At 37.9% G+C, this 27,410-nt stretch overlaps 1 protein-coding gene and 1 non-coding gene across 12 annotated transcripts in view; both read right to left on the reverse strand.

The window, feature by feature from the left end:
• Positions 1 to 27,410, reverse strand: part of CAPS2 (calcyphosine 2) — a 47,511-nt gene that overhangs the window by 18,058 nt on the left and 2,043 nt on the right. For 3 of the 11 annotated variants that reach the window (XM_020804464.3, XM_020804492.3, XM_020804533.3), the window contains exons 2-13: positions 24,557 to 24,637; positions 23,419 to 23,465; positions 18,959 to 19,004; positions 17,031 to 17,156; positions 16,168 to 16,200; positions 14,838 to 15,026; positions 12,050 to 12,172; positions 10,759 to 10,826; positions 8,955 to 9,074; positions 7,745 to 7,819; positions 4,634 to 4,729; positions 3,658 to 3,751 (exon numbers count right to left, since the gene is read on the reverse strand). In XM_020804464.3, the coding sequence (XP_020660123.3) occupies positions 3,658 to 3,751; positions 4,634 to 4,729; positions 7,745 to 7,819; positions 8,955 to 9,074; positions 10,759 to 10,826; positions 12,050 to 12,172; positions 14,838 to 15,026; positions 16,168 to 16,200; positions 17,031 to 17,156; positions 18,959 to 19,004; positions 23,419 to 23,465; positions 24,557 to 24,637 (1,098 nt within the window). Of the gene's footprint in view, positions 1 to 3,657; positions 3,752 to 4,633; positions 4,730 to 7,744; positions 7,820 to 8,954; positions 9,075 to 10,758; positions 10,827 to 12,049; positions 12,173 to 14,837; positions 15,027 to 16,167; positions 16,201 to 17,030; positions 17,157 to 18,958; positions 19,119 to 23,418; positions 23,466 to 24,556; positions 24,638 to 25,765; positions 25,855 to 27,410 lie in introns of those variants that run through there. The other 8 variants (XM_020804475.3, XM_078376925.1, XM_020804515.3 and 5 more) reach the window with 7 other exon arrangements.
• Positions 14,091 to 14,256, reverse strand: LOC140707889 (U1 spliceosomal RNA). Its single transcript, XR_012088034.2, has one exon. It is a non-coding gene; the product is annotated as a U1 spliceosomal RNA (small nuclear RNA).

Here is a 27,410-nt window from a genome sequence, read left to right on the forward strand (position 1 = left end):
TAATATAATACTGTACTTATTTAATTCTTTCTTAAGCTTTTAAACATTTGTATACTTAACTGTTTTAGCTTTTAAATATTGTCTTTTTAAATTATATATGCCACCTTCGATCCCTTTTAAGGAGAAAGGTGGGATAGAAATATTTTGAATAAATGATAATAATAAACAGATACAAATTATTTCACATATATGCAACTTACAAAAACTAAAACACATCCAGATTTACACAACTACAGAAGTAGTCTAGTTACTTATACATACTTAGTCTTCCCCTTTCTCTTTTATTATTCTTTTCAGGAAATACATACTCTATAAGCCTTTTGCAGAGTATGCATGAAAGAGCAGATGAACAGCTGGTGAAGCTGTCCAGATTGTTGGAATACAATAGTAACAGAGAAGGAAAGCTGTGGGCTTTGTGAATGACTGAAACTGAGAAAGAAAAGCAGAAGGGCAAGCAGCCCTTTCTAATTCACTTGGAAGGCTGAAATGAACACATATCCATAAAAGGAAACAACACCTTGACTCCATCTAATCTCCTAGTGTTCACAGATCAAGTTGGATTTTATTTAATCTCTTTTTTCTCTTAGTGTCAAAAATGCAAGTAATGCAAAGGAATATCTGTTCCTCAGAGAATTAGTTGTTAAAAGACATATGACTGCTTTTTCGTAACTACAGTCATAAATCTTTTGTATTCTCTGCTTTGGGCATGTTTCTCTTGAGTTTTTACACAAAGGAAGTATCTATTTAAGATATGCCCACTTTGCATATGAAAATCCTTGGTATGAAAATCTTTGGCACCTAAATTCAAATGTGCCCACTTTGCATCTTCAACCTCAGCAAGTCCCAGGCAAAGTTGCTACAGTTGGTAGAAGCTGCAGCAATAGCCGCAAATCTTGACTAAAAATATGGTTGCTATTAAAGACTATTCTTATCAGTGCCAGCATCTTCAACTACTGCATATGATCTGAGTCATACACTCTCTGGCTCTTGGTTATGCTGTATTTCTACAGTCTCAGAATATTTGAATGGCAGAACCCAACTATACAGGGAACTTTGGCATTTCTTGATTCTATTCTATATCTTACAATCTGAATTAAATTTCGATACATCTGGATAAAGAAACAATTGTCAGATCAAGGCAGCACTAAACAACTTCATATATAGAATTCTACAAAGAAAACATTAACATTCTTATTCTGATGCATTTTATCTATCTATAGATTTATTCTATCTAGGATTATTCAGTGATTTAAAAAAACTGGGGGATAGGAAGAGCAGTATCTAAAACTAAAGCAAGTAAACTGTTCAGTTTTAAGATTTAGGAGTAAATCCTTTTTTTTATAAAATGTATGACAATTTGTATATGACTTTCGATTATATTTTGGCAAACTATTAATAAAGTAAATAGCTAGTAAGAAACAATGTAATGTGCTTACTTCTAAAAGTAAATAGAAATTGTGTTCAATGGTCCCATTCTGATTGCTCCTGATCTCCCTCTTGTGGAAAAAGCAAGGGAGGTCATCTGCTACTGGTTATACATAAACTCATGAAGTCAAGGAATATTCACAAATTTGAGACTGAATGCAAGTATTTATGTATTGAATGCAGATTAACCAAAAGCATTCAAAACCTTGATTTTATGGATTAGTCCTGAACTAGAGTAATACCTCCCTCAATCACACAGATGGAGAACTTTCAACCTACAATCTGAACCCAGTCACTTGCCTAAGTCATCCAGACTGAGAATGCCTAGGTAAAAGTTCTCCCCAAAGCCAAAGATCTAGCTCCTCAAAAGGGGACAGGAGATCAAGTGATCTGCTCAGACAGCTTCACTCCTTTCCACACTTTTCTTACTGGGAAGGCAAAGGTGGCAGAGAGAATCAATTTGGGCAATGGGCAAATGGGTGGGTACTGAGCTGATACTTCAAAGTGCAGTTCTTCCAAGTGCTGACTGAGTTATCTACCTGCTCTCCTAACTGGGATGGCAAGCAGCAAACAAATCTAGGGCCTAATTCAGGTAATTCCTGGGAAAGTCACTCCTTTAAGTGCCATTTAAGTGCATTTTTCTGAATACCCAACTGTCTTGACTGGTCCTAGGAGGCAATCCTGCTTCTGGACAAAGCCACCCACAATCTTACAATTTTATTTATTTATTTTTTAAATTTGTACCCCCGCCCATTTAAATAACATCTACTCTGTGCGGCTCACAATAAAAGTAAACCAAAAACAATCAAATAGTATCAAACAATAATTTAACAACAGTAAGAAAATCATTCAAGATGGGGGGAAAAGATAATTTATCTTTTGAAATAGTGGACACTAGAGACATGATCTATAAAGACTAATAATCACATGTCATCAAGCTGATTCTCAATTATGGCAACCCTTTCCAAGGCTTTCAGAAGTAGTTTACTACTCCCTCCTTCCAGGGATACTCTAGGACAGTGTAGGTTGCTCAAGGCTACAAAGACTGACTCTTCTCATGGGAGGCACACTGAGAGTCAAACTCCAGACCTCTGACTCCATAGCCAGGGGCCCAACTCAGGCTGTGACTCCACTGGCTGTAATCTGATTTGCAGCCCGTATTATGGGTGAGTTCACAGCCAGTGATCACACAGAGGCTGCAGATTCAAGAGTTCACTATGTTCACACTCAATGCAATGCGATCCACATTAGAGCCCACCCCCCTTCTTTTGTCTGGTCTTGCCTCTGCCAATCCTTTTATGATTCAATGTCAAGCTGCTTGATTTTGAAGGCTGAACAGTGTTCTGAGGTGGCAGCATTCCTAAGTTTTTCTTGACATGTACAGAAAGGCAACATATCATGGGAACATATTTTATTTCATCTGGGTTGTTTCTGTTTTGTTTGGGTTGGGTTTTTTAAAAAATTCTCATCCAGGAGTTACCTAGCACTAAACAAACACATCAGTACTACTGATAAGGTGATCTAGTACTATCTCATATATAGTTTTTTAATTAAAAATTGGAGGAGGATGGAGGACAAAGTATTCCCATAGTCCTGAATATCACGCCCCAACTGCTCATGTCACTTAAACACCACCGACAGACACACACCGTTTCTATCCAAGAATAAATCAACTGATAACACAGGGAAAAGTCTCTTTGAATCATTTCAGCTTGAAAAAAATCAGAAACCTCCAGTAGCAGAGAGAGAAAAAACGCCAGTTGGGAGCAAAACGGGCCAGACCAATTCAAATCTTCCTTAGAACTGTGCGATCAATAAAGAAATATTTGAATTCACCCATGTTGTAAGTGGAGCAAATCCCGTGGTATTTAACCATGCAGTCTCAGCCTCAATGATATATCTGGACCACTCTACAGTGGACCCTCGACTTACAGACGGCTCGACTTACAGACTTTTCGAGTTACAGACTCCTCTGGCTGCAAAATTTAGATTCGATTTGCAGCCGGGGAATCGACTTACAGACCAGAAAAAATAGAATAAAAACCACTGGTTATGGGATTAATCGGTTTTCAATGCATTGTAGGTCAATGGAGATTCGACCTACAGACTTTTCGACTTGGAGCCACCATTCCAATACGGATTAATTCCTTAAGTAGAGGATCCACTGTATATGCATAACAATGACAGAGACATTACACCTTAAGTAAATATTATGCAGCTCACCATACTTACAACATAGAAATCATTAAGACAATATTGTTTTCCTTTTCTTTGTCCACGCTGATGGCTATAAACTCCTTTTTGAATAAAAGGTAGAGCATTTGTCCTGCATAAAATTAAAACATTTTTTGAAATATTTCACTATCAATACTGGTTCAATAAAATACCAAAGGAACTCTTCCTTGTCCTAAGGTAAAGGTAAAGGTTCCCCTTGACAATTTTTGTCCAGTCGTATTTGACTCTAGGGGGCGGTGCTCATCCCCGTTTCCAAGCCATAGAGCCAGTGTTTTGTCCGAAGACAATCTTCCATGGTCACATGGCCAGTGCGACTTAGACACGGAATGCTGTTACCTTCCCACTGAGGTGGTCCCTATTTATCTACTTGCATTTGCATGCTTTCGAACTGCTAGGTTGGCAGGAGCTGGAACAACAAACGGGCGCTCACTCTGTCGCGTGGATTCGATCTTACGACTGTTACAGACAGCTATGACATCACCTGCCTGTCACTGCTGAAGCTGAGTGTCATCTACCAATAGCGTGACAGAGGGTGGGACTTAAGGGGTGGAGCTGTTGTATATAAGGGGAGTGAATGGTGTGAGAGAGTCAGATAGGGTCTGAAGATAGGGTTTGGAGATAGGGACGGTTAGGGCTGTGAGATAAGATCTGTGCTATATAGTGAGAGTCTGTGAGAGAGTGTGTGATTGTTTTATTATTATAGTGTTTGATTTATTAGTTACATACAAGTGATTTACTATTCCTTTTGTTTGTATTCAATAAATCTTATTTTTATTTTTAAATCATACTTTGGCCTGAAGCTTCATTTGAGGGAATGGTTGGTGGCAGTGTTACTTAAGAGTGATTGTGTGTGACGTAATAGCCCCTTTGTGAGGTATAAGGAGGCTGTTACACTTGGTCTTCTGACCCTGCAGCACAGGCTTCTGCAGTTTAGCCCATAGCGCCACCATGTCCCTTTCCTTGTTCTACTTACCTATTTTTACCAAATTGTCGATATTCATATACAGTAAGAGATTTGTCATACATAAAGAAAAATCCGATGAGTTCTCGACAAGCATCACGTCCATTTCTAAAATGATATTTTTTAAAAAAGTAAAAACCCTATCAACCAACCAGGAAATAATGCATATTATTATTATGCTATGATTTTACATGTTTTGCCAAGTTAGATAAAACAATACCTACTATAAGAAGAATTTGTGAGACAAACTGCAAATAAATAATTGAAATAAAAGAGAGCTGTGTGGTCCTTACACAATACAAATGCAGGAGTAGGTGATACCTTTATAGAGCACTAAAGAAAGCATACAATCTGCTAGCTTTTGTAGATCAGGATGCCCACTTCATCAGGCTTGCACAGGTGTCTTGTCATTAGTGCAAAGAACAGAGTTCCAAAAAGTCATGGCAGATGGAGCTTTCCAAGCATTTTTCTTAGATGTAGCTTGGGAAGTAACTTTAGATGTAAAGTTTAGTAAGCAGATATTCCTAACTTACATCTAAGAAAAACTTGTGAGCGCACCCACTAGTGCTAGAAAACCATTAGTTCCACTTATCATTCCAGTATTCTCTCTCTTTCTCCTTGGCACCAACTCTTTTTCCTTCCTGGTGCCTTTCTCTCCCTCCCATCCCCATTCACTCCACCTGTGCCAGCTTCATCTGAACTAGAAACCCTTTTGCCATCCATCCCACTCCTGCTTTGTTCTTTTTCCCTCTGCTTCCCCCCCCATTTCTTCTCCCAACCCCCTTCCAAACTCACTTCCCACCATTATCAAGCACAAGGAGTTTCTTTCCCACTCTAAGAGTTGCTGTACTTTAGTTTCCAAAACCCAGGCAGGCACATCTGCCCATTATACACAGTTATGAAAATTATGTGGTATTAACCAGCTCACATACAAGCGCTAAGACACATAGACAGAACTTTTACTTGCCACTCAGAAGTGTTCTTTTCAAAGTTGCCTAATGGTTAGGAAATGAATATTGAGTTTTTCTTGATTATTTCCATCTAACAAAGGGATGCACAACCTGGAACCTGAAGTTCTTGTTTTCTTTTTTCTCACAATCTCCTTTTCTATACCACCTTTGTACTACTTCTCACTTCACAGAGCTCTTAAATCTTTAAAAGCAGCAGGCATTCAACATGGAGCAATGCAAGTATAAGAAGTGGTAGGGATGGGACCAAGCACATAACTCCTGCACATTCCCCCACCCTCAAATCTGGGAGGCCTTCACATCTTCAGCACTGTGCAAGCACATCTAGTTGATAAAGTCTGCCTATCACAGAAAGCCACATCACACATATATAGTTTGTCAGACAACTACATAACACAGAAGAGGAAACTGTGGTGTACCATTAGAAGTGAAATGGCTCTAACAAGTCAGAAGTGAAATCTTAAATATGCTAGTTCTTCTCCTACACCAAACCAGTTACAAATATTTGAATGTATCTCAAGGTTTCTTTCTCTGAAGAAAATCTACATCATCAAGGTAAAGTTAAAGGTTCCCCTTGACATTTAGTCCAGTTGTGTCCAACTCTAGGGGGCGGTGCTCATCCCTGTTTCCAAACTGTAGAACCAGCGTTTGTCCGAAGACAGTTTCCATGGTCACGTGGTCAGCGCGACTAGACATGGAACACAATTTCCTTCCCACCATGGTGGTACCTATTTATCTAATCGCATTTACATGCTTTCGAACTGCTAGGTTGGCAGGAGCTGGGACAAGCGACGGGAGCTCACTCCATCACGTGGATTCGATCTTATGACTGCTGGTCTTCTGACCCTGCAGCACAGAGGCTTCTGCGGTTTAACCTGCAGCGCCACCAGGAGACCTCATATTCCTAAGAAAACTGTTTCTGCCACCTACTGACTCAACAAATGGAACTAAAGGCTGACTGCAGTTTTTAATTAGTTACAATTAGTTGATTTGTTTTTAAAATAAAACGACCCAAAAAGATACACTCATAGGATCACCTTAGCATGCATGGCATGTTTCACTATCTAGGAACTACAAGACAGACACGTTCATATTTCCTATGCACTACACATTAATCGAGGGCTTTTGAACAAACCTCTTCAGACTTCTCCCTTAAGGAATGAGGGTGGGATTGGCAGTGTGGCTCAGCCAGCTTCTCCCCAATCACTGGGGATATTTCTTTTTCTTTTACTTAAGATGATAAGTAAGATTTACAACAGCTTACTTTGCACAGTTAACACGTGTAAGGTTAAACTTTAAACATTTTACATCATTATATATCTGTGAAGATTCTCAGTCATCCAGGTGAGGTTATCTGGAAGTTGAGTCATGGCAACCGGACTTCTCTTGTTAGGTTGAAATGTTTTGCTACTCATCCAAGTAGCTTCTTCAGTAGTGAAACATTTTGACCTAACAAAAAAGAAGTCCATTTGCCATGACTCAACTTCCAGAGAACATCAGTATAGTTTGCTGCAAACAATCTGAATCCTGATTGAACCTGTAACATGCAGTTCCGAGGGGGGGGGGGGGGGAAGACAGCTAACCTTTCCCTCCTTTGTCAGTTCTGACAAGACTTGCAGCCAGGCAGAGATGGTAAAAGTTAGTCTCTCTCACAGAATGGCTCAGTCCTGTTCCAAACTGAGGATTACCACAATATTTAACTGTAAAATACATTCAACGTAATGGCTGAAATCTGGTTGCACAGCTCAATATGTGCAATAGCAGTGACAAATCTGATTAGTCTTTGTTTAGCAATTTTGGCGCACATGTGAATTTATAGCATTATGTATGAGTTGCATGCACCCTGAGGTCGCCTTTAATCAGCACCGATTTGCTGCTGCAGATCACTTCAACCCAGTTCAGCCAATGTGAAGCTGGGCTATGAAACTGGTTAGAAACCTGAGTTGTACTTGCAATAACATAAATCACATGATGAGGGATGCTGATAGCTGTTTATCACCCTCTCCGCAGTCACCACCCAGTGATAAAAGACCTTTTTTTATTAATAAATGAGGTCATAGTCACATAAATCTGATTATGATATAAGGTTTTTATATATTAAAAACTATTCATAGAAGGGAAAAAGGATTTAAAAATAGGTTGAGATATACAGTACCTTGATATTAATCTACCATCAAAGCGCAATTTATTGGAAAGCATATTTTCAGTTAATGCTGACTTAGTCTTTATTCTGTAAAAAGAACATTAACTATGTTAAACTTAAGTAGAATAAGAACCTTTTTGCATGTCAATTGCTTCTAAACCTCTCAGCCCAGACACATAGCCACTATGCTATTAGACAGGGGTCAGGGTACTGTACAGTGGAGTCTTGACTTACAAATGGCTCCACTTACATACTTTTCAATGTACGTACTTCTCCGGCCGCAAGATTTCCAATCAACTATCAACACAGTGGTGGGGGAAGTCCAGAAGCCCGAGCATGGCCGGGATTCCCGGTGCGGTGCGGCTCCCAGCAACGGCGTCAGAGGACCTCCAGAGGCCTTCCGCACTGCCATCTGAGGCCTCTCGGAAGTCCCCCCACTGTCGATCGTGCCTCCGAATCATGATCGGAGGTGGGGAGGCCTCAGAGAGGCCTCCCATGGCGGCAGGGAAGGCCTCCGAAGGTCCCCGCCACTGACGAGGCTTTCCCAGGGTGGACCGGGCCTACCAGGGGAGGGCTTCCCCCGGTAGGCCCAGTCTACTCCCCAGGAAAGCCTGAGGAGTAGACTGGGCCTACTGGGGGAAGCCCTCCCCTGACAGGCCCGGTCCACCCTGGGAAATCCTGCGTCGGCGGGGGCGGGGGACCTCTGAGAGGCCTCCGGCAGCAGCACCAAAGCCCTTGGAGGCCTCCAGCAGCAGCGGGGGACCCCTGGAAGGCTTTGGAATGGTAAGGTTTAATTTTTTATATTTATTTTAATTTTGTGGGGGGGGTTCTTGGCCAGGTTATGGATTACAGGGTTTTCAATGCATTCCTATGGGAAATGCATTTTCGACCTACGGACTTTATGACCTACGGACACCGTTCCAATACGGATTAATTCCGTAGGTCAAGGGTCCACTGTAGTTCTAATCAATTTCCAACATCCTTAGGTTAAAAAGAGTTTGAATTCAGCACAACCACAGCTGGCTTAGTAACAGGTACTTAGGATTGTGTACTTAGATCAAAAAACTGCTATCAGATTTGTTACTGTAAAAAAAAGACAGATATCAAAGAAACGATAAAACAAAGTATCTATGCCAAAAACAAGATGTAGATAAATGAAGCTATTGTTTCTCTATTACTCAAAACAAAAATGTAGATACACAGTTTGATATCAGGCACTCACTTTGTTTCATGTAGTGTTCTTTTCCTAAAGCGCAAAGGTGCTGTCCTTAATCCTGGAAGAATAGAATCCGTCTCATATGTATCACCATTTACGTTTTGCTCTGGGTCACTTATCACAGCTCTGACTCAAAAATTTAAAAAAATGATACATGGAAATAATATTATACAATTAAAATCTATAGTACAATTTTAAAAAAATTCTAGACCACTCCTCATCCTAATGGATCCAGGATGGAATACAATCACACACAGTGAAAACAATATATTGTCATCTGCCATTTAACATAAAACTGAGACAACAAAATCATAACATTCCAGACGGAGGCAATAAAACTAATTTAAGATGCTCTAATAAATTAGTATGCCTTGACTGGTTGAAGAAAATATGTCAGTGCCAGTTGGACTTTCCTAGCACTTCCTATTTACTGGCAATTAAGAATATAATATGAATTAAGAATCATATTAATCCATTTTCCAAACTGGGTGACATAATCTAGCCCCAGCTGAGAAGACACTCCACACCATCCCAGAGGATCACAGAGTGTTTTCGGGATGGTGGTGGTCAAGGGTTGTCTTATATGTATAGTAGCCCTTCTTAAATAATTTCTTCCTTGACCTTTCAGAGCAGGATATTAAAGTTAATGTACATATGTATGTATGAGAAACAGGTCAATTAGGGGAGAAAGAAGATTCTACTTTCTGAGATGACTGTTGTTGTTATTTAGTCGTTAAGATTCTTCGTGTGACCCCATGATGACTTTAGGCCCAATAAAAATGCCATTTTATGCAAATGTGGGAGGCAGGGGGTCACAGGTTACTTGATTATTATAAAAAAGGATTGCAACTCAAAAAAGGTTGGGAACCACTGCTCTACACAGAACCACAGAGGCTACTGTACAAGAGATGCCTGATGAGCCCAGGTAAGTGGGTGAGGGACAGAACAAACCCACCAGGCATATGCCTCTCTTTCTCATCCTTCACGCTGCTCAGCAGAAAATTCCAGACAGAATTATTCTCATGTGGATTCCTTCAAAGACATAGTCTTTTCATGCACCAAGAACAACAATTGTTCTGGGATTTTGAGGGTCAGAACACATTAAGGAAAACACATATTTCTGCCTTTTGTAACAGTATCCCCTGCGACACAGAAAACTTTCACAGCTACAGTCTGAAACATCAGACATGGAAATCAAAATATCTCTCAACTGACCAACTACAGAACAAAATCAGACTAATTTGCCAAAAGCAGATTAAAGCAAGTTTGTATTAGAATAAATGGAAAGTATTTTCCTTATGAGGGAGCTCTTCTCCTAATCACATGCAATTCATTGTTTGACAGGGAGAGGAAAGGCACAACTGGAAAAGGAGAATTCTGCCAGCCACTTCTTCTAGTCTAGGGATGTTACAAATTACTTAGGACTACCCTCAGTTTTAGCTAACTTTGTGCTGTCATAATGTAGTGTTCTTAGGCTGCAAGAAATTTGGATTTGACACAATCCAGCTCTTCCCACACACCACTACCTTGCCATCCCTGTTTTGGCTCCTTTGCTGGCACTACATCAGTTGTGCCAGCAGATTCTTCTGATAGCAGATCTCTTAAGGTCAGCTTCCACAAAGGGGATCTGGCAGTTGTACTGCCACAAAAGGCTTCTGTCCACTGGAAACCAACTACAGTCAGTGCATCTCCAAGTTATGATTGCATTGCCTAACATTATTAATATCCCAGGGTAGAAGGAAGAAAGCATACATCTACATAACAATATTCTCTTATTTATTAATGTCAACACTATTATGTATTAATTTACCTAGATAACTGGTCTATCATCACTTGTTCCACTACAGTTTGTTTTTTTCTCTCTGCTGCTACATCTTCCTGCAAAGCAATAATTGAACAAAGCAAATATAATTTAAGCAGTTCAGCAAATATTGTTAACTATGAAACACAGCATAAAGGTTTAGAATATAGGCTCATTCGAAACTTTCAGTGATAAAACAGTGAATTTTTCTTGCAAAACGAGAAACACAAACTATTGCTTTATAAAACGCTTTCACAGAATAATAATTCTGAGTCTAAGAAAAATTTTATTGAACTGCATGAGAAAAGAGTAATATGAATATTTGTCATACAAGTAAACTTCATTCTAGTAGGCAAGGAAACAGTCACTCCCACTTTTGTTTCTTTCCGGAACACCACAGAACAACAGCTTTATCTGACCTCTATGACTAATGTGATAACAACTTAATTTTAAATTTTCTAGCCGGTTCAGTTATCACTAAACACAGAGATGTTGAACAGTAAATGAAACCTGGTAATGCTTAGTCCAGGACTTTGAGGAATAATTAGACCTCTTTTTGTTCTTCCTCTCCTGCCTGAGGCTGGATGTCAGCATGGCGGATTCTGGATTCAGCAACTCCAAACAAAGGTGTAGTGTTGCATCCAAACCCGACCCACAGGCTCTTCCACTAGTAAGTTCTTCTCTCTTTTATTTTACCTTGATTAGCCAATTATAATAAATTTTATTTTACATTTCAATTACATGACCAAAAGATCCTAGCTTTCTCTACGTTTTATCTGTTTTACAATTTTGTTGGTCTTTACTAATAATTTTTAGTACTTTTTTGTATGTCCCTCTTTTGATTTGAAAAACTCCTAGCATCTTTGGATTCAAGTAACATAGTAACACATTTTTAAAAGTCAATATTTATTTAAATGTAAATGTAGAATTAAAACAAAAGCAATTCTAGTAGCAATGTCACATCACTTACATGGATTACAAAAATTACTATCTATGCACTTACACTACAGTAAGAGTATGAATGGAAGCTGAGTCTACAGTTTAGTGCAGTGGTTCTTAAACTTTGTTACTCAGGTGTTTTTGAACTGCAACTCCCAGAAACCCCAGCCAGCACAGCTGATGGTGAAGGCTTCTGGGAGTTGCAGTCCAAAAACATCTGAGTAGCAAAGGTTAAGAACCAGTGGTTTAGTGTTAGTTGTCTAAAACAGAAGCACTGACCTAACTATATCATAACACTTACATATAACAATATATACTGACTTTTTGAACAGTATACAGTAACATTTTCCTGAAAACTTACTGCTTCCAGTTTTCTTATGCTCTGTTGTACTGTGTAAGGGTCATTTGTATAGCATTGCTGCAGAAGTGCTTTCTCATCAAGAAGTGTCAGTTCATCATCTGTTTTATTTTCAGGCTCTAAATCCTGCCAGTAAAATACATCAGCAATTGAATTACATTTCATTTCTGTTTTGTCTATCACTATCCATGATGCACATGAAATAAGTGATGATTTCCAACATTTAAATGCAGAGAGAAATTCAGCAATATTTTTTGTTAAATATCTAAATTCTGAAAGAGTAAGTAGGTAGATTTTGCCAGAATTAATAGATAAAGTGAAAACAGCGGAATAGGTACTATGGCAAAAGTTACAGTTGTTTTTAAAACTGCCTTGGAGGCTTTTTGAAAATAAAGGACAGGTAAATGCTTTTTTCTAAATCTACATATTTTCTTCAAACATACTTCTTAACACTGGCCAAAATCTTGTTGTCTAGCACAGCAAATTGCACTAGAGTAGGCCCATTGAATCAATGGGGATTAGTGAACCAACTCCTCCATACATTCTATTGATTCAAATGGGCCTACTCTAACTCCAGCTCACCTCAGCACAGTCAGGTTCCAGTTACCATAGGCTCATTTGTACCAATGGAGTTTACAGAGGAGCTGGTTTACTAAATTTCCATGGATTTAATGAGCCTATTCAAGCACAATTTAATATGGTTAGCAATAGGGTTTTGGCCACTATAGACCTTTTTTGCTGAATGACCTGGCAAGACTCACAAAAATTCAAGCTTTGACTATTCCAAAGTGATTTCGAGGATCTATTAACTCAAATACAACAAATTTCTAAGTAGAATGCTTGGCTGTTTTAGGATGCAATCCTTAAATTGTAATCCCAGTCAAACTATAATTTTCCAACATTAGTTGTCATCTCAAATAATGATACAGGTATGTAAAATACTGGGATAATACAAATGAACTTCAGAATGTTCACTGCTGTCTGTCCTTCCTCTTTAAGAAAGTTTTATTATGCACTTCCTTTCTGATGAAAATGATCCAACCATACATGTTGAATGCTCTGAATATAGTCTCAGGGACTAAACATGTTACTGAAAATCCAGCTCCATTGGGCCTAGGTAATAACTTTCGGCTACAATAACTTTGTAACCTACTGTACCTCCTAAAATTAACTTCTGTCTTAATTCTGTCATGTTTTTATTTTCTTCTCCCCTCGTCATAACGAAAAATGTGCACATTTTGTCCAAGGCAACAGACAGACTTGAGCTACAGCCAGGCTTTTTTTTCCCCTCTCAGAATACATTATTACATATAATCTGGAACTTTCAGCTAACCCATTTATCTTGCAAGTTTCAATTCTGTGACTTTGTCTATACTGCAAACCTCATGGCCTAATTTTTAGACTCTTCAATTTCCTCCTCTGTTTCTGTACCAATGCAGCTGATGAAACTCCAAGGGAGACCAACAGTTATTAAGAATAATCTGTCATCACAGTCTGCACCATTTCACTTACACAAGTATGAACTAGCAACTAGTTTCTGGTTACAGTACAAGGAAAGAAATCTAGCCTCCAAATACAGTGGTGCCTCGCAAGATGATTTTAATTCGTTCCATGGAAATCGCTGTCTTGCGAAAACATCATCTTGCGAAACCCAGTTCCCCACTGAAATGCATCGAAATCTATTTAATGCATTTCAATGGGGAAAAAATCACTGTCTTGCGAAAATTGTCCATAGAAGATATCGTCTTGCAAAACACAGTTCCCCATACCATATTGGGGAAAAGCAACCCCTTCACCTGCACTGCCTTTGGAAATGCTGTGCATCTCAGATGGTCATCCCCCTCTTTTTCTGTCTAACAAAGAAAGAGGGTGAAAGGAGTCAAAGCAGCCCCCTGGTTCCTGATAATGGTGATTCCTTTTGCCCTGATGCTTTACCACAGGGGAGAAAAGGAGGAAGAAAGCAATACAAGACATCACCAGGACTTGCTGCCTTTGCAATAGATCCTGATGAGGAGAAAAAGAGATGAAAAGGAGTCTAGAAAAACCAGGGAAATCACAAGGGCAATCCCCCATTAACACAAACTATGCAGTTGAGTTCCCCACATTTGGGGAAATCATAGGGATCAGCAGCACACCCAAAGTGCAATGGATGAGCCTCCCCCTGGGAAAACCACTTTTATGACATGATATTTCCTTTTATGACATGGTATGAGTTGGAATGGCCCTTTCAACTCCTACTCCCTTCTGTCCCCTGACCCCCCAAGGCGCGGTGACCCCCTGGCTGCACCTCCCATTCAGTACAGGGCTGCCAGAGGCCAAGAGAGTTCCTCAGTGTTTTGGGGTGCCCTGTGGGAGCCCCATCAGGGGCTAGGTGTTCCTCCCACAATTAGCATAAGGTATTAGCATATGCTAATACCTGTACACTAGGAGATTGTGGGAGGAACACCTAGCCCCTGAAGGGATAAAAAAGTAGGTCTTATGTAATTAATGTGTGTTCCAATGGGGGGGAAACTGTCCTGCGAAACAGGGTCAAAAAAAAATCTTGTGAAGCAAGGACCCAAACATTGTCCAGTGAAAATTGCCCATAGAAACAATCGTTTTGCGAAGCGTAACATCACCTAAAAAAGTCATCGTCTAGCGAATTCCTCATTTTGCAAGGTAATCGTCTAGTGAGGCACCACTGTAGTTGTCGTATATATATGCTGTCGTTCCAACAGCCCTAATCTTAACACTGTGATTTTAGGAAGAAAAGCTTAGTAGTTTCCATTTTCAGATTAAGTACATATACTACCTTCTTGTCATCTGTTTTTCCTAGAGGTTTGTGAGGATGATATTTATTTGCTTTCTTTTCTGCAGCTCTTTGAGAATACTGTTTATATCCATCTTTCATTTCAGCTTCATACTGCTGATACTTCAGTTTGTATCTGTCTGTTGGTAGCGGCAGATTTTCAGGTATTATCTTTTCCTCTGAGAAAACAAGCTAAAAGTGAACAATCAAAAGTGGTCACTGGTAAATTATATTATAGAACAATGGCCAGAATCCAGTTTGCTTCTGTGATCATATAAGGGTGATTTTTGTAAATGTTTCCCACCTCTCTCCTCCAGTCTCACCTTCAGGCCCCCAATCTTGTACTGGCTGCAAAATCAGGTGTGTAACCAATTGAGTAACAGATTGCAGAAAGGGGAACCAGCAAGAGGGGGAAACTGCTTCATGACTGCCTTTACACTTTTCTGCAATTGGATTTTGCTTTAATTTGTGTCTAGAGAAAAGAGTTTCTAGGAAAATTTCAGGCTAAATCTATCTGCAGAAAACAGAAAATATCTGGGGAGATTAATGCTCCATCAGAAGTTTAAAAATTACTATTTGATTTTGCACAAAATATTCTGATTTAATTATAACATAGACGTTTAGATATCTGTCAACACCACAATCCATTCATTGTACCAATTAATAGATTCATGCAAACAGCAAGGAGTTTTCCACATGAACATTTTCAATATAGCAGTCCACACGTCAACTGCAAATCAGAAATAATCAATGTAGAAATATAAAGCAGCATAATTTTTTCCTAACAGTGGTATTTCTTCAGAATCTAAATCCTTTTTTTTTAAATATTGGCCAGAAGTAGAAATATTTGTGACTTCAACACTTCAAATACAGAAAAGTTCTTTTTGGTATATAACATGACATGAAATATTAATCCAAATTCAATATGAAGGCGATACATTTATTAGGATCTTTTCCACACAAAAAGGCATAGAACTGTGCACAAGCTTTAGGGTCACTCCCCTCTTGTCAGATATTCTTCTACAAAAAACAAAGGGAAGTGAGACAGTTGAGGAAAGAGAAGAGTCAGAAAAGCAAAAATCATCCCCATCTGCTTTTGCCTCTTTACACTTTTCTTTTCCCCATCCTCCTTTTCTCTGTCTTTTGTAACATGTGTCAGGAAAAGAGATTGTGTCCTCGAAAATATAAAAACAATTCTCTGCTTTATTTAAAAAATTGGCCTAATAAAGGCATCACGCTCATACAAAATATGGAATTTGGGCTTTGTTTATTTTTACCTCAGAGCTTCACATGAAATAAATACTTTGTTTCAAGTTTTGCTCAACTAGATTACCTCATATTTCTTCAAATCAGGCTTTCTTGCTGTCTAGACAATAGAAAGAGAATATCATCTTGAATCTCACATTTTAAAATATGTTATTTTATTTAACTGTGGTAACATAAAAGCAAACTGATTAAAGGGATGACGATCCAGACAAAGTTACATGAACTACTACAATGAACAGCATTTTGAAGTTTCATATATCTGCGTTGGACCAGATGTCATATTAAGAACACAGCAATTGTATATATTGAAGCACAATCTTTTGCATCTGTATTCAGAAGGAAGTCTCAATGAACTCAGCAGTGTTTGAGTCCAGATAAATATCGCAGGACTGCAAGCTAGAATGCCAGTCCTAAAACATTGGTCATTATCAAGAGCCAAATGTGTGCCAGAAACCCATTCTATACACATCACTGTCACAAACAAGCAAGAAAAGCATTAAAAAGAGGTAACACTGGGTAACAGATGTAACTAACTATCTGGATATTCTGCTGAAGCAAATGGGGCATTCAAAAACAGCCATACAGATGACAGACTCCTTTCTGTCTTTAAATAAGTGAAAGTAACAGTGTAAGTCTTTTCCTGAAGAAACAACAAAAAGTGTTGTGGTACTTTATAACCTAACAACATTTATCTAGTATAAGCTTTTACTTGATGATGTGGCCAGAATTCCACAAAATTTTATGTCAAACTCACTATGACCAGTCACAGTTAAAATCTTTCAAAACTGCATGAGGATAGATGGTAAAAAATGGCAGAGGGGAGGTATAAAAGTCTGGAGTTTTAGCTTTTTTCCCCATTAACAAATTTAATATGTTTTTTCTCAACAAGACAATATGCTGTTAAATATTTTCAACAGCTAGCCAACATACCTGTTGGATGTTACACCGCTGTGCACAGGGACTCTGTAATGGAGTACCCCAGCTGATAGTTGAAGATGACAGTAGAGGACCAGTATGAGACTGCCCAGCACTATATGGTGCATAGGTGTCTCCATCCTAAAATAAAAGAATATACAGTATCTTTTCTTTTTATGTCAAACCACTGCTCTGTTAAAGTATCGCAAATTATTAGTTGTTTAAGAATTTAGGAAGAAAGCTGATACCTGTCAGATACTGAAAACAGGACTACAGAGTGCTAAAAGAGATAAGGAAATAATCCAAAGATGATCTTAAACCAGCTATTTTGCTCTAACTTTTGCTGTGGTAAAAACCCTATCACATATCAGGGACATACTGTATAAATGATCAGACAGATGGTAGAACAGTAATAATTACCCTAAGTGTCTTCTGAAATGAAGTTAATTTTCCCTTGATCTATTTCAGCTTAAAACTGAGAACAGAAACCTCAAGTTGTGTTACAGACTGACTAACTTGTGCCAGATTGAGTACTAGTAGTACACTTGCATATCTGTTGTGAAATTATGCTTTGAAGACACAAAGAAATGCTACAAGTCTAAAATAAGCAGTCTTTTTAAACAAAGCTGACATCATCAAGTAGCAATTCACTTGGAAATTACTGTCTATACCCTGCATCTGGCCTACATTTCTTTTTCCATATATATTCTCTGCTCCGCTTAGATTCAAGATAAATCTTTCTATGTGAATCCTGGATGATTCTGACCTTAACACCTTGCTTTAATATCCTCTCAGTGGGAACTCAAGGGCTCAGGGCCCCTTTAAGCTCCTTCACCTTCAAAATCCCCCATCAAAATCACTTTATTAGTACCACAATGATTTAAATTATACCAAATGTTACCTCATACCCATCTACAATAATTTTTGATAAAGAGGAATAAAATGCATACCAATGGCATACCAATAATGTTCTCCATAACAAAGGAATTAGTATAGTTATTTAAAACAATATTCTAACATTAAAAAAAAAGAAACGAGAGAAACCCAGCTGGAGTCCTAACTTCTTTTCATCAAATGACTCCTTTTCAGATCCCTCCTTCTACCATATTACTTTCTAACCCCCTAATTTTTTCCAAAAAAAAAAAAAATTCTGGAGAATACTCTGGAAGATAAAGAAGTGTTCTACAGAGAACTGCAGCAGGCTGGGGAAATTACTCAAGACTGGGGTACCGTTAAGAATGGAAGTGTAATTGGTCAAGTAGAAAGCATCTTTGAAACCAAGCCATTATGCTCAGTTTCTCTCTCTCTCTCTCTCTCACACACACACACACACACACACACACACACACCTACTCAGAGGTCTGTCTCAAACTAGAAATGACAGTTCAGGGTCAATACTTTAAAACAGAATACTGTAGTATGTCCCTGAAAAATGTATCTTGAATTAATCTCCTTCACTCATTTCAGAAGTGTTCACAATAAGTTAGTTTATATATAAACACTGAGAGCTGATCTTATTTCCAAAATTCTGTATATACTTAGAACTATAACACAGATCTTCTACAAAACATCTGTGTTCATGTACAACATGGGATTTCACACACCCTCATGCAATTATAGGCACAAAAAAACTCTTCCAAATGTTTGTCTTACATAAACCTAACTAAAGTAATACTAACTGGAAGCTGCAAAAATGTATTTCACAGTTCTGAAACATTTGCTTGATACACAGCTGCACATTTACTCCTTCTTATTAGTTTACTAAAAGAATGTCAGCATAAATGCAGAACTAGTGAGATGTCAAGTGGGTAACACCTAGAGTAAGCAAATCAAGCCACAACACAAACGTGTTATTCTGATTTTCCTCCTATTGTTTGTATCCCAGCCAGTAACACATGTCCATTTTTGTTAGTAATAGTTAGAGAATAATAAGTAGTTTTTACCTCATCCTCTGAATCTCCCAACTTTCCAAGGTCAAGGCATGGAACTCTAGAAAATCAGAAAGTAGGAAATGGTGCAAGGTCTGAAAGCTTTCTCTAATTTTTAGACACCAACAGATGTCTTCCTTTGACGTAGTTCATTGCTTTTCAAAATGACCTAATCCTAAACAACAGCAACAATTAAAGAAAGTCAGAAGTACTTTCATCTACTTTTCAAAAGGATTCTGAGTATTCTGTGAGATATATAGAATACCACATTTTTGTTCCAAAATCAGAAATGCTTTAGCCAGCACAAAGTAGTTCTTCATTCTTTGTTAGGGAAGCAAACATTGAAAATCTTACCTTTCTTAATAAATGGATATCAATTAAATGTATTGTATTAACAATAGTCACATACACCATCCAATAATCTCTTTGAACTGGAATCCTAAACATAATGAAAATGGTAAATATTCTGACCTTCCAGTTACATCAAAAATAGGTATGCATTACACATGCAAGATTTAGAATAAGGTATTCAGTCTTTTATTAGTCTATATCAGCAATGGTGAACCTATGGCACTTGTGACACAGCTGGCACACAGAGCCCTCTCTGTGGGCACGCGAGCCATAAGTCACCATCAAGAAATACTTACCTATTCTCTGATCCCAGATTTTGGCACTCCCCTCTGCTGGTGCAGTGGTCCAGCGGAGGGGTACAATGGTGACCATTACCAATCTAGCCCAATGGGGGATTGGAGAACTGGTAAGTATTTCTTTGTTAATACTGCCCATAGGAAAAAAACACACAACTGCAGGAGCAGTTGTTTTTTCAAAACTAAAACATCAGTATTTGGGTTTTAATTGCAGTGCTGGCACTTTGAAATAAATAAGTTGATTCTGTATTGCAGTTTGGGCACTCAGGCTCAAGAAGGTTCACCATTACTGGTCTATATCATCTGGCATAATGTAGTTCCCAGAAAAGAAGACTGTGAAATTATCAGTTAATTTAAATGCTGAAAGCCGTATTTAGTATAATGGACAAATTGTAGCTCATGGGTTGAATCTCAAGGCCATTTTTTGAGTTTGCACCTCAAATACAAAAGTTGGCTTACGTATAGCCTATTGTGCCCCCCAGAAGCCTTAAGTGAACATGAATGGTCATTTTAGGGATTTGAGGAAGAGTCTTTATTTATTTCTTTATTTCTCTATTTCTTTATTTCTTTATTTCTTTATTTCTTTCTTTATTTCTTTATTTCTTTATTTCTTTATTTCTTTATTTAAACGGCCCTAGGGGGACATTTTTCGAAACCAATACTGACATTTTCAAAACAAGAAATGACTCCAAAATCATTTCCAGTTTTGAAAACAAAATCCTGCATCATTCTATGATGAAAATGGCCAAGTGTGTTTCCTAGAAGCATAACAAGTCATTTTTAGGCTAAATCTGGGTGAGCGGCAAATATTGTAGATGCAACATTGTGGAGTCCCAATCCAAATTCCAATGGAAAATGTGAACTTTCAGGTGTGGGTTTTTTTAAATGAATTCCTGATACAATGTTATAAAACAAATTAGACATTCCACTCTGAAAACATGTGCAAGCAGACATATACTTATATTCAATTGTCACAATCCTCTCCATTTAAATGATTGCAGAAGGGCAATCTTGTAAAACCCCTCCCAGCAGGCTCTCCTTCATATGACTGGTTGGGCGCAGATTGCAAATTTGGGCACATGACTCATTATGCAAATAATTCTACAAATGACAGCCTACTAAAAGAATGCTGCACAACTGCCCCTGGATGTGTGGTATTTGTTAAAAGGATTTTTAGCTGAATAATGTCCCTTGCTAATGTGTTTAAGAAAATATTACAAAGCAATTAAGACTATGTATAAAAATAAAAACACAGACCTAATAATGCATTAAACAAAACTTAAGAGTAGTTTTGTATTTTGAAGCTCAGACTCCCTCATCTAAGGTGGCCACTCAGCACACCTTCTCTATCCTTCTCTACTGCCCAAATGATAACCCTCTTCAAATCCCTGCACCAAGTATAGGATTGCCATTTAAGTTAATGAATAGGGACACCTTCTAATGGATTATCTCTATCACCAACTCTGGCAAATAGCTTGCATTACTTTTACACAAATATTTTAACACTCCCCCAGCTAAGGGCTGAATTCACACTGCCTTTTACTTAAAAATAAGAATGCATTTGGTGAAATACAGCCTTGTTGACTAGTGAAACTACATAAACCATGTTACAGCACTGACAAGTAGTATATGTGGGTACAACAAGCTTGTGGCACCCATCTAAACGATAATAAGCAGGCTTTATAAACCAAAAACTAAAGGAATAGAAAAGTTCAAATAAAGGTAAAAGTAAAATATACGGTAACAATGTTTCAATCAGTTCTTCAGCCTACAAAGCCTTCACTAGTCTTCTTTAAAACTTAAAACAGTTTAAGTACTTTATACAAATAGATTAGCAAGTTTTGATATAAGGTCTAAGAAGACAACTTTTTTTAATTCACAACCACTATAGCTCCAATTCTGACTGACAACTCTCAACTAGTTCTGACCTAATGCAAGCTCTTAAGTCTCTTACACACACATAAATACACACACTTACATACAAAGCAGAATCTCTCCAGCCAGGAACCAACCAGAATAATCAGCTCATAGTTCTATTCATGAATATTATTTCACTTCTCAACTATCATAACTACTGTTCCTAGCACACATCTGTTTGTACAAATATCAAAGAACTCTAGTCACTTATCATACAAGCCAACACAAACCTGTATATCTAAACAGCTGCACCACCTTTGCCTGATATGCAAGTTCTTGAGTGAGTTAGCTTCCATTTAGGAACACATCAGATTGGCTTCTGGAAAATAAGTACTTGCAGACTGGCCACACGACCACACAGCCATTCTATGATTGCATGGCAATCATTCTATCCAAGTGCACAAGAAACACTAAAAATTCCCAAAGTGCCTACTAGCCTAAAAAAATTGGGGTGTCTCCTGTAAAGGGAAGCAGTTCCAAAAATAAGAATTAGCTGGAAGATAAATAAAACTTTTGAATTTGATCCAACTGAGTTTGGCATTTAGATGACCTTTAATATTAACTGCACAGTCTCACAATAATATTGCACATCAATATATTTGAAAAATAATATGCAAGCAATAGATGTTAGGGGTGTATAAAGAAAGAAACTTATCCAAGGATTGATCTTCTCAAGATCTGGGGAAAACAAAGGGCTATGAAACAATTTTGGAGAAAAATCACAGATATACCGTGCTTCCCCGAAAATAAGACAGGGTCTTATTATATTAATTTTTGCTCCAAAAAAACACATAAGGGCTTATTTTCAGGGGATGTTTTATTTTACAGTCCTGTCATCTTCTGGTTGCTGCATAATGCTACACAATGGTGGAGGGCGGGATTTCACTTAACTAGGGCTCATTTTTTGGGTAGGGCTTATATTACGAGCATCCTGAAAAATCATACTAGGGCTTATTTTCAGGTTAGGTCTTATTTTCAGGAAAACAGGGTAATACCCGCAATTTCAGCAGACAAATGGTCTGCTGAATATTGAACAATATTCAATTATGAAGAAAAACAAATGCAATCATTAGTTTATACATTTACAGAAGTGAAAATAGTATGTTATTTGCAAAATGAGGGTGGGGATTTATATGCTAACAAGAGAATACAGTGGTGCCTCACATAGCGACGTTAATCCGTGCAACAAAAATCGCTGCTAAGCGATTTCGTCACTATGCGATTTTTAAAAGCCCATAGAAACACATTAAAACCTGTTTAATGTGTTCCTATGGGCTAAAAACTGACCTTAAAGGGAAGATCCTCCATACGCGGCCATTTTCGCTGCCTCTTAAGCAAGGAATCCAGGCAAAAACACAGCGAGTTGCCACTCTGGAACAGCCGATCAGCTGTTAAAAATCATCGCTTTGCGATGATCGGTAAGCGAAACATGGAACCGATCATCGCAAAGCAAAAAAACTCAATAGGAAACATCGTAAACGATCGCTTTTGCAATCACAAAAAGTTTGTCGCTATGCGGTTTTGTCGCTAAACAGAGTGCCCGTTAAGCGAGGCACCACTGTACTGGCTTCCAAAAAATCTGGCACAGCACTTAATATATGGAATATTAAAGCAACTCTTTGAACTTAAGTGGGGAATGTTTCACAACCATTTATAAACAGATTAAGATATTTTCTAGATTTATGAAAGTACCTTATAGAAACAATGCCATAAGTCAACAGGTTATCTCAGATATTATATTTCCGCAAAGGTTCTTTTTCTCTCTCGTTCCTCTAAGTTACAGGTTCAAAACCATATTGATAATGAAAAAGCAAATCTTGGTCTTTTTTTGTTTTAGTGTTTGAACATATATAATTTTTTAGATTTATACATGCTTTCCGTGGGGTGGGGGGAAATGAAACATAGGCTTACTCTGCTGGTCGGGGACCATGACTTGATTTTGTACGCGGTCTCCAGCCCTAGAACAGAACACACAACCATGTTTTTTGCCAGATCTGTCCATACCATAGCTAAATTCTGAACACTAAGTAAGGAGCACAACTCTTTTAAATAAGAGTTAACTTTGTATCTTTTAACAAGAGGCACAGGATGGTGACATCATATTTATTATAAATAACAATGTACAATTTTGAGAAAAGCCGTTGGCTTGAAAGAAGGGATTTTTTGAAGAGTGAAACCAGGCATTTTTAAAAGGTTTCTTTCCCTTCTTGAAAATGTTATTATACAGTAGAGTCATTTTCAGAACACAATGACCAAAATCCTCTAGTGAAACTACAGTGATAAAAGAGCAATAGCATGACTCAAATCAACAAACAGCTGCTAATTAAAAATCCTCCACTTGGGTTCCTTATTGCATACCATGCTGGTAGTTTGGCATGTGAACAGGAATCCAGAATGGGATTCATTATTTAGCAACAATTTCCTGCTGCAACTGACACCACTGCCATTCTCTCAGTGTAACTACACAACAGGTTTTTGGTTAGCAGAATAAAATAGAGTGAGCTACTTGAAATCATATTGTAATTGGGGATTCTTTTGTAAGGCAAGCATCACAGCACAAGAAAATAATTATGGTTACTTGTAGCTATCCTGCCTTTTTTTTTCTTCTTTGACTGCCTTTCTGCAGTAACAACAGAAGATAAGAGGGTGGAATATCTTGGGAGGATTAAAAGTTGAGGACAATGACATGAACGCTTCCTGTAAAATTTCATGGCTTGGATATCGGTGCAATAAAAGTCTACGTAGAAGCACTCTGAACCTTGTCCACAACTCAATCAGTGTATTTCCATATAAGGGGAAGAAGAAACCTTTTTCTGTTGAGTGACACATACCCTCAAAGATAATCTGTCTTTGAGGGTATGTGTCACATAGGGAATGGGGAGAATGATCCACAAGTGATTAGCATCACCTCTCCCTTTCACATTGTTCTCTCTCACTCCCAGCAGACTACCAGCACAAAGGCAGATCAGCCTCCTATCCCAGGGTAAAACAGTATAAAACGAAATTTATTTTCATTTTTAGTATTATTAATCTTTAATTTTAAACTTACTTGAGTGTTTTTATTTTCCCTTGACAACAGAGGTGCTTGCCTTCGTGGAGATGCTGCAACTCCTTTAACCTCCAAATCCATCTGAATTGGTATCAATTTGGCAACAGCATAAAATAAAAGAAAGAAAGGATACAATTCTTGGACAAACAGGAAAAAATTATCAAGTACTATTTACTCAACAATTATTTTCCCCGATAGCATTTTTTTTCCAAAACTGTTTAGTAGTTACCTGTCCAACATATTACAGCTTTAATACAGCTCATTTTTAACTCTACCAGAAATGTTTTCTAGTATTTCATAGTCTCTCAAGACTGAAGGATGCCTACTAGTAATCTGAAAAGATCCTCCTGATGGTGTTTTGTTGCACAGCACTTTTAATGCAATGGCATATACAATGTGGAATACTCTTCCCTTTGATATTAAATATGCTCTATTTTTTTAAAAAAAATTCAGATGCATGTTGAAGACTTCCTTATTTTTGCAAGCCTTTCCAGTGTAGTTCCATCTATAATTTACTTTAGAAGTAATTTAAATGTTTTATGTATTCGTGAAGGCTTTCACGGCCAGGATCTAATGGTTGTTGTGGGTTTTTCGGGCTCTTTGGCCGTGTTTTGAAGGTTGTTCTTCCTAATGTTTTATCTTAATACAATGTATTGTTTCTATCCCAAGTGATGATAATGATTCAAAAACACCAGGCACAGTCAAAATTATAAAAACATTAAGTGATATTATATGACAGATACAGGTTTTAACCAAAAACCTAAGAATCTCTTAAATATCTGCACAGTTTGTATGCTGTTCCTAATATTGCTGTTTATTGTTGCTGTTGTTGTTGTTATCATCACCCAATCTGATATTTTCAAGCGTAAGCTGCTTTGGAATATATATATTTAAAACATATACATAAATTCAGTGATATATAGTCAACAAAAAGACCAAAGCAGTGCCAGTTACTACTGTACTTCAGAACAGGCAAGCTGCAGCATCCAGATGGGATAAAGGAAGATTATGAGAATTTAAAGGGGTTTTTAAACAGGCAAGATTGGAAAATGAGATACACTCTTCTCTATATATCTACAGTTCTGACTTGGCTTTCTTTTTCAACAGTCTGAAGAAGACTATGAGGATAATCAGCATTATTCCTCATGTTCATTATGCAGGCAGAGGAATGAATGTGTGCATGCACACAGAAGTCAACTAAATACTTACCTTTGTTACAGCAGCTGTTTATGTACCAGAATTATACTTGTGGATATACTCCAAAGAAATACCATTAATAATGGTGGTATTTCACTTGCAATACATGTATGTGTATGTACATATCTGTGTGCATGCTAAGGACAAACAGTTAACTAAGGCAGTATTTCTTATGGGGTCAGCTTCTGGAAGCAGAAGAACTGGTGCTTTGGAGACCCAATTTCATATCAGGATCAAATGCTTAATGTGACAGATGACACTGCCAACTTCATCCAAAACTTCACAGAACCAGAAACACCAGTGGCAAGAACACAGACTATTAGCAAAATCCAGCATTACAGTAGGACTCCTGTATCCACAGGATCAGTATCCACTGATTCACTTAACTATGACCCATAAATATTAAAAATATTTTTAAATCCCCAGAAATGTATATTTTGAATGATGAAGCTACCAGTGCTGGCTACTAGAGGGAACCAGAGATCGTGCTATGTATAGTCTTCACTAGCAAAATATATTTCGATGATGCCTCAGGTCCGTTCAAGGAGAAAAGTGGGATAAAAATATTTTAAATTACTAAGTTACCAGAACTGGCCACTAGAGGAAGTCAGACACCATGCTATGTAAAGCATTTGGTATTAAAAATAGTGTTTGCTATAATCCACATTTTTCAGCATTCATTGGGGTGTGTGGCTTGGAAGTGATCCCCCATGGATATGAGGGTCCTACTACAATCCTACCTAGAGAAGACCCAATTAAAGTAATAGAACTTACATTTGTTGTGATTAACATCCCATTCACTTAAAGGTTGATAAATGTTCATAGAACTAACGTTTGATTTAGTTCTGAATCTATTAACAGTGAAGGAGCTGTTGTAATAGTTCAAGGAAATCAAATCATCCTGAATGTGTTACCCATTCATGTGGGCCACAATGCCTAGCATCCACAACCAAACGGTTGCTGAGAGGAGTTATAGTCCAACATATCTAAAGGCCAACATGATTGGGAAGACTTGTACTGTGTTTCAGAATCGCTACTTATATGACTCTTCTTTTTAAACTTTTTGTCTTTCTGCTAACATGGGAACATCCCATACTGATCTATGGAAGTTATGAAAACAGTTCTTTTCATCAAATGGTCATAGACAATCTTTTTTACAAACTAATTCTGAAAATTCAATGTATTATTATTCTATTGTTACTGTGTGGGTCGTTGTTGTTGTTGTTGTTGTCTGCTTACCACGATTTCTAACATCTTGTGTGGATTTTTCTCAAAAATGTATTTTAGAGATCATTAATTACATTTACCACTTCTTGTGAAACTGCTGTAAGACTGCCTGTGGGCAGCAAAGATATTAACTGAACTGCAGGAGAACAGAAGACAGAATACTTTCAAGTATTAGTCACTGAAAGTAAATGAGCCATACCTTCCACAATCCTGAGCATATTCATTAAAACAAAAAACCAAAAACGCATTGCATTTACTTCGCATTAAGCAATGCAACTAAACGTTACTTTTGGATAAAGATCTCATAAGCATACTTTGGTCTATTCCAGTATCATAAACCTGAGGGCAGGGGCAGAGAAGACCAGCTAGTGCATTATTCAGCGCCGCTGCATTCACACCTCCCCCCCCCAATACAATCATACATAAATTC

This window comes from Pogona vitticeps, chromosome 5 (assembly GCF_051106095.1).
Source record: "Pogona vitticeps strain Pit_001003342236 chromosome 5, PviZW2.1, whole genome shotgun sequence".
NCBI lineage: Eukaryota > Metazoa > Chordata > Lepidosauria > Squamata > Agamidae > Pogona > Pogona vitticeps.